Consider the following 13,330-nt stretch of genomic DNA (forward strand, 5'->3'; position numbering starts at 1 on the left):
GCAGCCCAGAAAGCCAATTTTGTGTCCCAGGCTGCATCAAAAGCAGTGTGACCAGCAGGTCCAGGGAGGTGATTCTGCTCCTCTGCTGTGCTGTGCTGTGCTGTGCTCCAGGCCCCACCTGGAATGCTGCATCTAGCTCTGGGGTCACCAAAATAACAAGGGTATGGAACTGCTGGAGCAAGTTCAGAGAAGGGCTACAAGTCAATGAGAGGACTGGAGCACCTCCTCTATCAAGACAAGCTGAGAAAGTTGGGCTGTTCAGCCTGGAGAATAAAACATGCCATGAAGACCTCATGGCAACCTTCCAGTATCTGAACGGGATCTGCAGGGAAACCAGAGAGGGACTCTTCATCAGAATCTGTACTGATAGGACAAGGACTAACAGGTACAGACTGAAGGACGGGAAATTTAGGTTACATATTAGGAGGAAATTCTTTACTTTGAGAGTGGTGAGATCTGGAACAGGAAGTTGCCCAGGAAGGTTGTGGCTGCCCCATTCCTGGAAGTGTTCAGAGCCAGGCTGGACAGGGCTTTGAGCTACTCTGCCTAGTGAAAGGTGTCCCTGCCCATGGCAGGAGTGGCTGGGACTAGATGGTCTTTAAAGATGCCCTCCAACACATTCCATTCTATGATTCTGTCCTCTATCTTAAATATACAGCCGTTTTTTGTATGTCAATATGGTATTTCAGTACCTAAGCTAGGGCAGTCCTATGGTGTACAGGAGAGCACTCTGGACTCTGAATCCCAAGGACCCGAGTTCGAGTCTCAGTGGGGACCATCCTCTGGCAGTTCGAGCCTCCCTGCCATCCCATCCTGTCAGATCTCTGATGCTCAGCAGGGTCACCCTGGTTAGTACCGGATGCTGTGACAGTCCTGAGGACTTCACTGTCACTGTCCAAGCTCGCTCAGCCATGGCAGATGGACCTCAGGACTTAAAGGGTGGGGCCAGTTCTGCACATGCTGTGCCTTACCTAAAAAATCCACTGTGCAGGCTGGAAGGGCACACCCACATGGGGAGAGCCCTGCCCAAACCTTCGTTCGTGAAGTCTGGCATTACATACCTAAGCTATTTGTATAACCAGTTGCATCTCTCTGTTTTCATGTATTGCTTCTTCAGTAAGATTTCTGGAAACCTCAAGGTTTCAAAATACATTCAAAAGGTTGAACTGATTTATTTCTTAGTTGAAAGCAAAATCTGAAGTTAAATATGTCACAAACGATATGAAGTACTGAAAGATATTTTTTTTCTGTTTTTGAATTCTACCATTAGATAACTTCTAAAGGTGTATTTATGGCAAAATAATTCGTTACCTATTCTTTTTATTGTACCCTGTAATGGATGATGGGAACTTACAGCATCAGTAGCATTAGAATTTTTTCATCTCTTCTGTAAAGAACCTCTGCAGTTCTATAGTGTGGTGGTAAAGATGGCCAAATAGGATTCATTCACTGAATATGTGACTTTTACAATAACCTGTAGCTGCTGTGAAAAAAAAAAAAAAGAAAAACAGCTGAGGAGAAACCTAAGAATATTTATTTGCAAGTTATAAACACCTTACTGCATTACCAAAATTTCAAGTGTTAATAGTGAACCGTCTCCTATCATTTTGAAATCTTTCATTATCCAAGGAAAAATTAAGTTTTTCTGTCTAGCCTTTGAGATTGAATGATGACTTATAAGTTGGGTTTGTCAGATATATAGTTTGAGATTTATCAGGAAACAAATGGTTTTCCTACCTCATTCACTTCTGAATTTTGCTATTTCCTCATATCAATATTACTGTTGTTAACAGGACATAATTCTCACCCAAGTTCAAAAAGTTTGATTGTAGGACACTTCTGACACTTCTAAATACTTGTAAGACATTTTTATGCTATTTTAAAGGGAGACAATTAATTATTTACTTTTCAGTTATTTTTATAACTTGAATATTTGAGGCATCATTGCAGAAAGGGAAGAATGTACATTTTTTATTTCTTTAAGTCTGTATGTAACTGGAAAACTAATATACTCTTGGCAGTAGATTAGGGATGGTATTCTAGTAGGAGGTTTTTATTTTGAATTATTGGTGAATCCTGGAGTATTTGCCTCACTGAGAACAAATGGTTGCATCTGTGAGTAGCGTAATACCAAACCAGGTCTAAAGCTGTTGCTACCTTCTGAAACTCTGTTCTAGATAATGCTGTAATATTCCATTCTTGTCTCAAAACACTCCGTGCGCAATAGTCATACAAAGCTTCTAAAGGACTTGTACTTTTCTGAGGGACTCTAGTAAGGTTTATGTAGAGATCACGGTCTTGCTTGAGTAAGGGGCCTTGATGATGTATGTCCTGGATACACTTCACAGTTTGCTAACATAAACTCTAAGGCTTATGAAAAAAGGCAAACTCTTGCTTGATTGCATTTTTTTCAATGCGCACTTTTGAAAGATTTCTTGTATGCTATTTCTTTTCTTGATGAAACTATTCCTTGTAGGGAAATGCTAAAATGGACCCCAAGGAGACAGCGCTGGAAAAGCACCTGGAGCCTAAGAAGCTGCATGCATCTGAGAGACTCGTTGTTGAAGTTTTAAAATTAGGCGTTTTTACCTGTACTGGGGTTTTGGTTGCAAAGTTTGGTTTCACCTCTCCTTGCTCATTATCGCTTTCCTGCTGGGCTGCCACCACCCCCTGCCCTGTTCTCCTCTGTTTCCCTGAGGCTTTTTGTTTTCTGGGTGAGTCATCACCAGGAACTTGTTAAACACAGCCTTATTTCTGCCATGGCCCTGCCCAGGGAGGGGAGGTGCCTCCCCTTCTCCCCTGCACTGCTGGAGTGGTGGCAGCAACCAGAACTTGCATGGAGCTGCCCCCGCAGCTCCAGGATGAACTGGGACAACCCCTGCCGGTCCAAGAAGGGGCAGCTCCATGCGGGAATTCCTCTGCCTCGTGGAGCCAGTGCCACCCAGGGTGGCATGGCTGTGACTGCTGCCCACTGCCACCTCTGTCCTGATCCTATTGGCTACTGCCCCCGTCTGTCCCCAAACCCTGGATTTCTATTGGGTGTTAATCCCTCCATTTTCCTATTTGCTAGCTGAGCACCTAAAACACTTCCCCATCTGGATTTCTTACCCATTCCAGTCCCAGCTCTGGCACCTCCCTCCTGGGACCTCATTAAAGCCTCGTGTATTTTGCAATAAAGGTCTTCACCTCTTGTCCTCTGGGCTGCAAACATCTCTTTCTCAGTGCTCCCTCATCTGTGGAGGCAGGAGGGAACCGTTTTCCCTCCCCCCAATGCTGCATAATTCCTTGCACTGAATTAGCAGTGCAAAACCAGAGCAGATTTAAGCAGTCTCAGAAATGAATCTGTATCTATGATTCTCAGTTCATATACACAGTAGTCTGATTTTTTTGGAGATCCTAAGACAATGAATGTGAAGCAGCTTTTTTTTTTCTTTGAGTTTCTACACAAAAAAGATTTAGTCAATGCAGTAGTTAAATAGGATACTATTGTTTCGCACATATTTGATTCAGGATTCTTCTTCCACATCCAGCAACAGAGTTAAGGTAAACTTCTTAAAAAAATAGATGGTCACCAAAAATTGAAAAGACACCTTTTCTTCTGATATTTCAGATTTTTCATACAAGCACATATACACATAAACCTTTATATATTTGCTTAGACCAAAGTAAATGTATGTATGTATGTATATGCACATCCATATATCTATGTACATAGATAACTTGCATGGTAGATTTTAACATTATCTTTAATGCCTTTAAAATGCTTTCTTTTCAGAATTTGGAAACTGATTTAGCAGAGGCAAGAGAACACATGAAAAAGTTGCACAATATATGCAGTAACTTGTCATCTCAGGTAGCTGTGAAACAGGAAGAGCTCTTCCAAAAAGATTGTGATGTGATCAGGGCTAAGTAAGTATTTCATAATTTCATTACCTTTAGGTCTGAATCTTCTCAGAAAGACTACTGTTCCACTTACAAAGAAGTATCATGCATTAGAAATATTTTTATGCAACAGTGTATTTTAATGTCATTCTGTTCCACAAGATGATTTTGCAAATCTACCAGTTTAAGTAGATTCACTTTGATATATTTTGACACTTGGTCTATTTTGCCAGTGTTTGAGTAGGGACAGACTTAAAAAAATTGCACTTCTGTAATTAGCTTTGGGTCAGAGAACTACCACTCTCTGCTGAAAGTAATGAAATAACAATATGATTTGTGACATAAATATTAATTAGAGAGGCTAAATGCCCTAAACTTGGTAAAGCTTTAAGCCTATGTTTAACTTTTTAATTAGAGTAAAATCTGAGAAGTCAGCAAAATTCCATATAGGCCTGTGTTAAAGGTTTAAAGTGCAGTGATTTAAGCTTTATCTTAGGTCTCACATGCTATTCCTTTACACTGAATCTGTGAGATTAGTACTGCATTATTTGAGTCTTGGAAAAGGAATGAAGGACAGAATGAATTATATGAATTGACTAGGCTACTGAATTCCTAAGAATGAAAATAATAGCAGAAGACAACTGGTAACTTTAAGTGGATTCTCAGAAAATTGTCCATTTTTCACTTCTTAGTTTTAGAGGCATACACAGTGCTTCACTTTTATGTTAGACAAATATTATTTGCTTCACTATTCCTTCAAACTGTGGTTATACCTGAAGAGCTGCATTTGGGATGTAGAAATCATTGGTATGGATACTTCTCTTTCCTTTCCAAGCAGAAATAATCCTTCTACAGGGAGTCAGTATCTAAGTAGTTTTTTTGGGGGAAAAAACCCCAACAAATATTTTTGAGGCATCTGTCCTAAATTTTCATCCTAGTATTTGTTGAAATCTTTGCAAGAAAAATGATACCTGGTTGTTTTCTTGCTTAATAAATACCTGCTGGGTTTAAAAAAGTCAATAAAAGTCGGCAAGTTTTTTTGGAAATTGTATTGAAGGAGGCAGTCATGGAATTTGTGAAATTCAGCAATGGACTAATAGAAATTATCTCCTGAAATAATTCTCATATATATATGTGTGTGTGTGAGAGGTCTGGGGACAGCAAAGAAGACATTTTAAAGTTGGGTAGTCAAGGTAAGAAAAATTACTGCTTGTGGTTTGAGTTTGAGAATATTGCAGCCTGAGTTGGCCAAATCATTGAACTTCAAGTTTCTCAAAGTGTATTCTTTGCTAAACAACCTCTTAGAATTTGTCACAGATATGTCATTTAAATATGTAATTAAAATAAGTACATTTTTAAACATAAGGTCTGAACTCAAGGTAATAAAAAGATGGACAGTGTACTTTTTTAAAAGTGTTTGAAGTCTTTTTCCATCCATTTTTTCATATAACCAACCTCCTAAATTTATGGAAAAGAGTTAGTAAACTAATTATATGTTTTTTCTCTGTGCTTAAATGTTTTTCTTAATAGATACTTAAGTGGTATTGTTAGGAATAATAGTATTTTTCCATATCACTAGTATGGGAGTTAGACTTGGCATGTTCTATATGTATATGTGTGACCTGTATCATTATCTGTGTATCTACTATTTACTGTCCACTAATCTTTCTTAATGAACTTCAGCTACAAGTTTCTTGTTGACATTTCTATTATGAAAAAAGAAGGCTTAAGCTAAATGGCTTATATTTCATCAGACTCAGAGTTTCAGGCAGCAATTTCAGTAGTTAGCAATACATACTAAGAATTTCAAGTATTCTGTGTTTTTGTAGTACCTAGTACTGAAATTTTTCCTTTGCTTCCTGAGATGTCAGTACATAGATAAAACTATTTTTCTGTTGTTTCTTTATGAAACAGAAATTCAAAATAAGACCTAGGCCAAAATCTTAGAACTGTGTTGATTTTATGATGAAACCATTTAATTTTTCCTTCTTTTGTAACTTTTTTTTATTATTGTTTGAAACTTAGTCTTATAAAAGTGCAAGTTTTACTTAGATTCTCCTCCCCATTTCCCAGGGTCAGAGGGTGGGGTTTTGAGAGGGCGTCTGCCTGGTACTTAATTTCCATCTCAGCTTAAAGCACAGCACCTCATCTTGTTGCCTTCCTACCTTCCCCACCCTCCCCTTTTTTGAAAACAGGTCAGGAACACAGTTGTAAGTGTTAGAAACAAGCTCTAGAAGAAGAAAGGAAGGAAATAGGCTTCCTTCATTGGAAGCATAGACAAATCCAGAAAAATACACTTTCTGCTGACACTTTGGTAGTATTGTCCAAAATTTTTTAGAGTAGTTGTAAAATTCAATTGAAAAAGGAGGTCTCTGAGGGTCTACATGCACACTGGGCTAGTGTTTTGTTTCTTGTGCATTCACAACTTGCTCTGTTTTGTATATCTGTCAGTTTGTTAGCAAGAGTGTTTTTTCAGTTTAACAGTAGAATTGTCTGCTGAAGAATTGTCTACAGACAATTCTTCAGCAAATTTTGAGGACCAAAATTTTAAAAAAATTACTCCTTTCTAACTCCGGTCCTACAGAATAACTAATGGGTATTTTTAAAAATACTGCCTTGTGTCAGTAAATCTGCCACATACTTCTGAGACGTGGAAGATAAATTTTCCAAGACAGTGAACAGACAGTATTTACAGGATCAATCCTGCATGGTGGGTGTCTTCAGTAAGTCACTACCCTTCTTTACTCTCTTTATTTTTGCAAATCACTCTTGACCACACTGGGTTTAATTTCAAACTCCTGAATTAGCTGTGAAATACATTTCCTGCTTATATTTTTCATGTTTCCATTTAGTACAGATTTTCTGCACCTGTTTGGAGTCCCTGGTAGCCTTTCCATTCTCATGTTCTCAAAGTACATAAAATCTTTGTGTCTGAAGATCACCTCCATTGCATCTCTGTGACTTTTGTTTTAAAATTATGCTAAATATCAGGATCTAGAATTTTGTGGTCTGAGCGCTTGTTGGCCTGAGTTTCACTGACACAGCTCTAGTGGAACTCTGAACATGAAACAAGACAGGTTTGCTTGACTCACTGAGACTTGAGCCTTGCTGTCACAGATATCCAGGAAACATTAAACTGTTTGCAGCTATGAATTAGAATTTTTTGCCCCTGTGTTTTCAGTGAAAGGGTAGGCCTTCATTCCTTTGATTAATTTATAGTCCAAATCTATCCCTACTGATTTTCCTACTACTTCTTTTGTAATACTATTTCTATTTTTATCCCCCTTAGTTCACATTCTTGTTAGATGTGAGTACCAGAACTTTCTCTACCCTAAATCTTAGTGATTCTTAAATATTGTTACTGTCAGGACAAGGTGCCAAATTTTTTGAGTCTTACTGCAGTCTAGTATGTAGTGTCTTCATGTAGCATCAACCTTGCAATGCCGAAAGCAGAGTCTACTAAAGGTACTGTAAGAAGAATCTTACTTTAGTGGTTGAGATAATTTAGTAATACTCTTGATTTGAGAAAGACTTGTCTGTTTTTCATATGATGCCTATTTTTTTATTTGAAGAGTGCAGGTTGTTTTTCATAAATTTCTTTGTTTCCTCTTGTATTCATCTTCAGGTATTATATTGGAGACTCAGAATTATGTTTTTTATTTCTCAGTACTACCTAGTGACTACACTCTTAAGTCGAGTTGAATGGTCTCAGTGTATCATATAGTGTTTTTGTTTATGGGGAGCTGTGCTGGTTTAAAAGCCAACCAGCAGGAAAAATGAACCCAACTCAAAAAGAGATTGTAAGTCAGTGTTACAATTAAATAAAAATTACAGTAAATGCAATGATATAAAGAGAAATTCGTTCTAGCCCACAAAACCCAGAAGTACAACCCAGCATCATGGGACACAAGCACAATGGTGTTCATTAGCCTCTGTGCTGAGCCCCACGTGATCCCCCTGAGTGCAAAGTAAAAGGAAGGGAAAACCTCTTGGTGAGGATGACGGTCACAGTCTGGTCAAGAATGGTGGTTACAGTCCTGTTAAGGTTCTGGTTCTTTGTATCTGACAAGTGGTGCCAGAGGTCCACAAACCCCAAGGTTATATACTGTCAGTTTCTGGTGGGAATGCCCAGTACCTCCCCCAGGGTGAGGAGTTCCACAGTGGGTGATTTACTCTGTAAGTCATGGGGTATTTTTGGACTCCTTGATGTCCCATTATCAGACATGTCCCCTCAGGCTGGATGCGAAGGTGCTAATGGCTACCCAGAGGGGAGTTACTACACCAGAGTCATTGGTGTGAAGACCCTATCTCTCAGAGTTCTCTAACACCCAGCTTGCAGCCTGAGGGATCAGATGTGCCCTGGGCAGCTGCTACAAATGATTCATCATTAACAGTTTATTAGAAATGAAAGAGAGTATATAGAATACACATGCTCTGAAAGTTTTGGCTACACCCACACAGTAATAGCTGGTCTCAGCTGCTTTAACTAGGATAGGAATGTAGGGGTGGTGGGGAGAAAGTAGACTTAACAAGTGTTTCAGTCTGGATCTTAGCTGATAAAATACTGTTTTTTCAAAAACTGTTGCTGGTGGTGATTTTTTTCTTAAATTTGTGTTTGCTTAGAGTTACAGTATATAAAAACATTTTATCAATATGTGTTTATAGTTGTAAACATATATTCTACTCATATTTATGTATGTATATATTCACATTTAATTTTATTAGGTGTACTTGTATATATTTCTATGTATCTGTTTATGTACATATAGATGCCTATATACATATATATGAGTATGCATATACATGGGTGTGTATATAGGCACCTGGGTCAGTCCCTGGTGTAGTGGAGAACACTCTGGACTCTGAGTCCCAAGGCTGTGAGTTCGAGTCTCAGTAGGGACCATCCTCTGGCAGTTAAAGCCTCCCCGCCATCCGACCCCGTTAGATCTCAGATGCTCAGCAGGGTCAGCCCTGGTTATTACCAGGTGCTGTGACAGTCCTGAGGACTTCGCTGTCACCTTCCAAGTTCATTTGGCCATGGCAGATGGACCTTAGGACTTAAAGGGTGGGGCCAGTTCTGCGCACGCTGTGCCTCACCTAAAAAATCCACTGCAGGCTGGAAGGGCACACCCACGTGGGGAGAGCCCTGCCCAAATCTTTGTTCCTGAAGTTTGGCCATCCATATAGGCACTTATATTTAAATGCCACTTGTTATCTTTGTTGCACTCAATTTGCAACTTTTGATTATTTTGTCTGTTACATGCTCAGCCAAGAGTATAATTTTTCCGAAGACCTGACATTGTTATCCTGCTGCAGTGACTGGCAGATGTCTCTCTTATAATAAGTGTTTACTAGTTTGCTGCTTTGAGTAAGCATGTTAATAAATATTTTGTTCAGAAATGTTTTTTTATCTTGTAACTTTTTCAGATTATCATGGTCTTGATTTTGTATACTCTCTTGTAAGAAATTGTTCAAAGCAAATTAGTAACAAAATCACACAGAGTCACTGCATGGCTGAAACTGGCAGACACCTCTGGAGATTCTGTAGTTCCATTGCTCCAGCAGTATTAGCTACAGCAGAACCACCCAGTATGGTGTCCAGTTGAGTTTGAGTGTGTCTAAGAATGGAGACTGTGCAACATTTCTGGGTAGACTTTTCCACAGTTTTGCCATTTTAAAAGGATGAAAACCTTTTTTTTTTATTATGTTTAGCTGGAATGTCATGTTTTTTGTTTGTGCTTCTTGCCTCTTATCCTGTCACTGTGCACCACTTAGAAAAGTCTGTCTGCTTCTTCTTTCTAGATTTCCATCAGGTATTTATCCATCTTGACAATATAGCCCTGACTTTCCCTTCTCCAGTCTAAGCAGACCTAGCTTGCCCTGCATCAGTATGTGTAGCAAATGATCCAATACTTTCATTGTCTTTCTGGTCCTCTGTTGAACTCGGTCCAGCATATTCCTGTCTCTCTTGTGCTGGGGAGCCTGGAACTAGACACAGCATCAAGATGTGCCTTAAAACTTCTGAACAGAGGCGAAGGATCACCTCCTTCCCCCTGCTGGCAGCTTTATTCTGTGTGCAGCTCAGGATGTCATTGCCTTTTAGCATAAGGCCACATCACAGGCTGATCGTCAGTCAGATGTCCACCAGAATCACCACGGCACTTTCTTACAAGTTGCTTTCCACCTTCTCAGTCCCCAGACTGTGCTTTTACATGGGGTTTTATTACTTTCCAGGGGTGGTAATTTGCACTTGTCTTTGTTGAACTTTATGAGGTTCCTGTCAGGCCATTTGTCCAGCCTGTCAAGATCCCTTTCAATGTCAGCACAAACATGAGTTGAAACAATTATCAGCCCCCATTTTTGTGTCATTAGCAAAGTTACCACTGTGCACTCTGTCCCATTGTCCAGATCATTAATGAAGATGTTAAAAAGTGATGCCCTCAGTGTTAGCCTTAGGATGCTCCACAAGTGCCTGGCCTTGAACTGAACTTCGTGCCGCTGATCACAATTCTTCAAACCCGGTAGTTCTGCTAGGTTCAAGGAAACCTTACCATTCACCTACCATGCTTATACCTCATCATTCCATCTCTGCGTATTTTATGGGAGACAATGTCAAAAGCCTTACTGCAGTCAAAACAAAGTGCACCCATTGATCACCTCTTATCCACTGAGATAGTAATCTCCTCAGAGAAGGCTGTAAGATCAGCTGGGCACTTATTTCCCCTTTGTGATTTCCTTATGACCACCACCAATGAGTATCTTGTCCTTACATGGTTCATCGCCGTCCCGGGGACTAAGTTACAGTTGATTGCTCTCATTTCCCAGATCCTCCTTCTTGAACATAGTACTTCCTAAAGAACCTCTATCATCGCATGGCATGGCAAGTTGGTCTGTCTGTTGTCAAAGGTGTTGAATTACGTGTATTTATTTGTGTTGTGCCATTAGTACTGAATAATTCCTGTTAACATAATTTCCTTTTTCCTCATAAAAATGAAGTACAAAAATGATCCCCCATCAATTTGCAATGTAAAAATAGTGCCTCATTCACTACAGAGGAAAGCAAGTTTATATGTGTATATGAATAAAGTTGTATTTTTGAAAGGTGGTGTAGTGACAGTGACTGAGTTTCCTTATATTTGAAAATCCTTTGATTTAACATGAGCAAACACGTTAACATGTTCTCACTGCACTTCAGTTTTCTTGTGTTGCTGCAAGGTTTAGTTTTCCTCACTATGCTCTCCCCTTAAGGATATGACTCAAAGCCTGATAAAGTCAACAAAAAATGTTCCCATTGACCTTAATAACACTATGTGGGCAGACCATTAGAAAACACATAATACTGTGCATTGTCGGGTGACAGACGCAGATAACTGCATTGATGTTTGCATACAAATTAGAGAGCCAGCTATATAGCAGACTGAGGTGGGCAATAGTTACTGCCATTTCCAACAGTATCTGAGGATTCAGTTATCCCACGTTTTTTCTTTCCACAACAAAATTACTGATTGCTGAACCTGTGGAAAATTAATATAGTTTGTGTTTTAACTGCAGTGAAAAATATTTTCTACAATATACTCATAGTCAGGTGTGTTGGTTTGAGTTGGCAAACTGCCAACCCTCCAAGACAGAGGGTCAGAGCCTCCCTACCAACACTGAGGAAAGGGAGGAAAAGAGAGGGGAAGGAAAAAAACCCCTTCAAACTACAGCTAAAACTATATATATTTTACAGAAAGAAAGAGAAAACTAAAAGAAAGTACAAATACACACTCACACAAGTTAGAAAACAGAAAGGCACAATCTTTCATCTCCCAGTGAACTACAAGTCGTACAATTTTAACCCCAAATCACTTTTAAAGATTTAATCTCTAGAAAGACAGACTCAAGAACAAACACTTTACTTCCCTAGGCTTGTATGCTGGTGAGCCAATGCTATGGGCCCAGGCCTCCCCCATCTCTCTCAGCACAGCACAGCACACCGTCTCAGGAACCACCGCCATGAAGCAACTGCCCCAAGCCACTCCTACACTGGTTCTTACCCTCTTTGGAAAGGATGTCGTAATATGGTATAGAATACAATACGACTGGCTAGAAGCTGTCAGCTGCTAGCCCAGACTGACTCCAGTCAGCTGACAGCTCCAGGGCCACTTCTAGTTTTAAAGCCTAAATTTAGGCCCACTTAGGTAAACCTATGACAGCAGGGAAGTTAAACAAGTAAGCCTGTTGTACAGCTGTCAGAAAGTACTGATGTGTCTGTATTTTGCTGCCATGCTTCTGAGCAGGAATAAATTAGTGCATATGAAGGACAAACTGTGGTTATATTTTGGGTCTCCTAATGTCTTTAATGTACCTCTGCCCTTGTTAGCTTTGGGGGGACTACTTTGCTCTTCATGAAGAATGGTAGGACTGACTGTTAAGTCCTAGTAAGCATGGTGAGCTTAACTGTCAGTCCATGTTGGTCTGTTAACAGGCTTTTGCAAACAGTACTTTTTAACAAAATTGTCTTACTGTCCTATTATTCAGATGTTTCTTTATTGAATTATTGTCATATTAAATAGTGCAAAGGTTTTGAGAAAAGTTTTTTGTAAGGTTCCCTTAAAACTGTTTCCTTGTCATTCTGCTGTTTCTCTGGAAAACACAATGAAGTTGGTATTTCTGCTTACCTTTTGTACGCTAATATTTGCCTGATCATCTCAGCATTACAAAAACGCAATGATAACTCCTGTTGTTAATAATAATTTTAGGCACAGAGGTGGATATCAGTTGGATATCAGAAAAAAATTCTTTACAGAGAGAGTAATCAGGCATTGGAATGGGCTGCCCGGAGAGGTGGTGAATTCACCATCCCTAGAGATTTTTGAACACAGATTGGACGTGGCGCTGGGTGCCATGATCTAGTAAATGGACTCGAGTTGGACCAAGGGTTGGACTCGAGGATCTTGGAGGTCCTTTCCAACCCAATCGATTCTATGATTCTATGATTCTATGGTGCTTATGTATTGGAGGTTACAGACACAATTCTTTGAGGAAGTAAGGAAGAAAATCAGTTGGAGTTCTAAATGTGTATTTCAGTACCTGTATGTAATACTAGTATGAGATGTCCTTGTGAATTAGAAAGGGAATTAAGTAGAAAATATATAAATAGGGATTAATAGAGTCAACTGAACTTTTAATATATGTTACAGAAATACTCTTAAGTTTTTAATCAGCCTTTAATAATAATCATTAGTGATCTTTGTTCTTAATTTTGAAAATCCATCAACAGTACAGTTAAATTATCAGGCAGGCCGATTATACTATATTTGTCCTATGGTTGCACTACAACATATCCTATTATTGTCTTTATAGAGCTTTTTATTACTTTGTACAATACACACCAAAGTTTTTGCTTATTTTGCCTATGGTTATTGTAGTGTGCCTTACCTGCAGACAAAAAGCAATTTATCAGCAA

General features: G+C 39.2%; 1 protein-coding gene across 1 annotated transcript in view; it reads left to right on the top strand.

Moving 5' to 3' along the window:
* Positions 1-13,330, top strand: part of CNTLN (centlein) — a 200,530-nt gene that overhangs the window by 47,739 nt on the left and 139,461 nt on the right. Inside the window, 1 exon segment of the mRNA XM_071581574.1 lies at positions 3,776-3,909. Coding sequence (XP_071437675.1) covers positions 3,776-3,909 — 134 coding nt within the window.

Source organism: Pithys albifrons, chromosome Z (assembly GCF_047495875.1).
Source record: "Pithys albifrons albifrons isolate INPA30051 chromosome Z, PitAlb_v1, whole genome shotgun sequence".
NCBI lineage: Eukaryota > Metazoa > Chordata > Aves > Passeriformes > Thamnophilidae > Pithys > Pithys albifrons.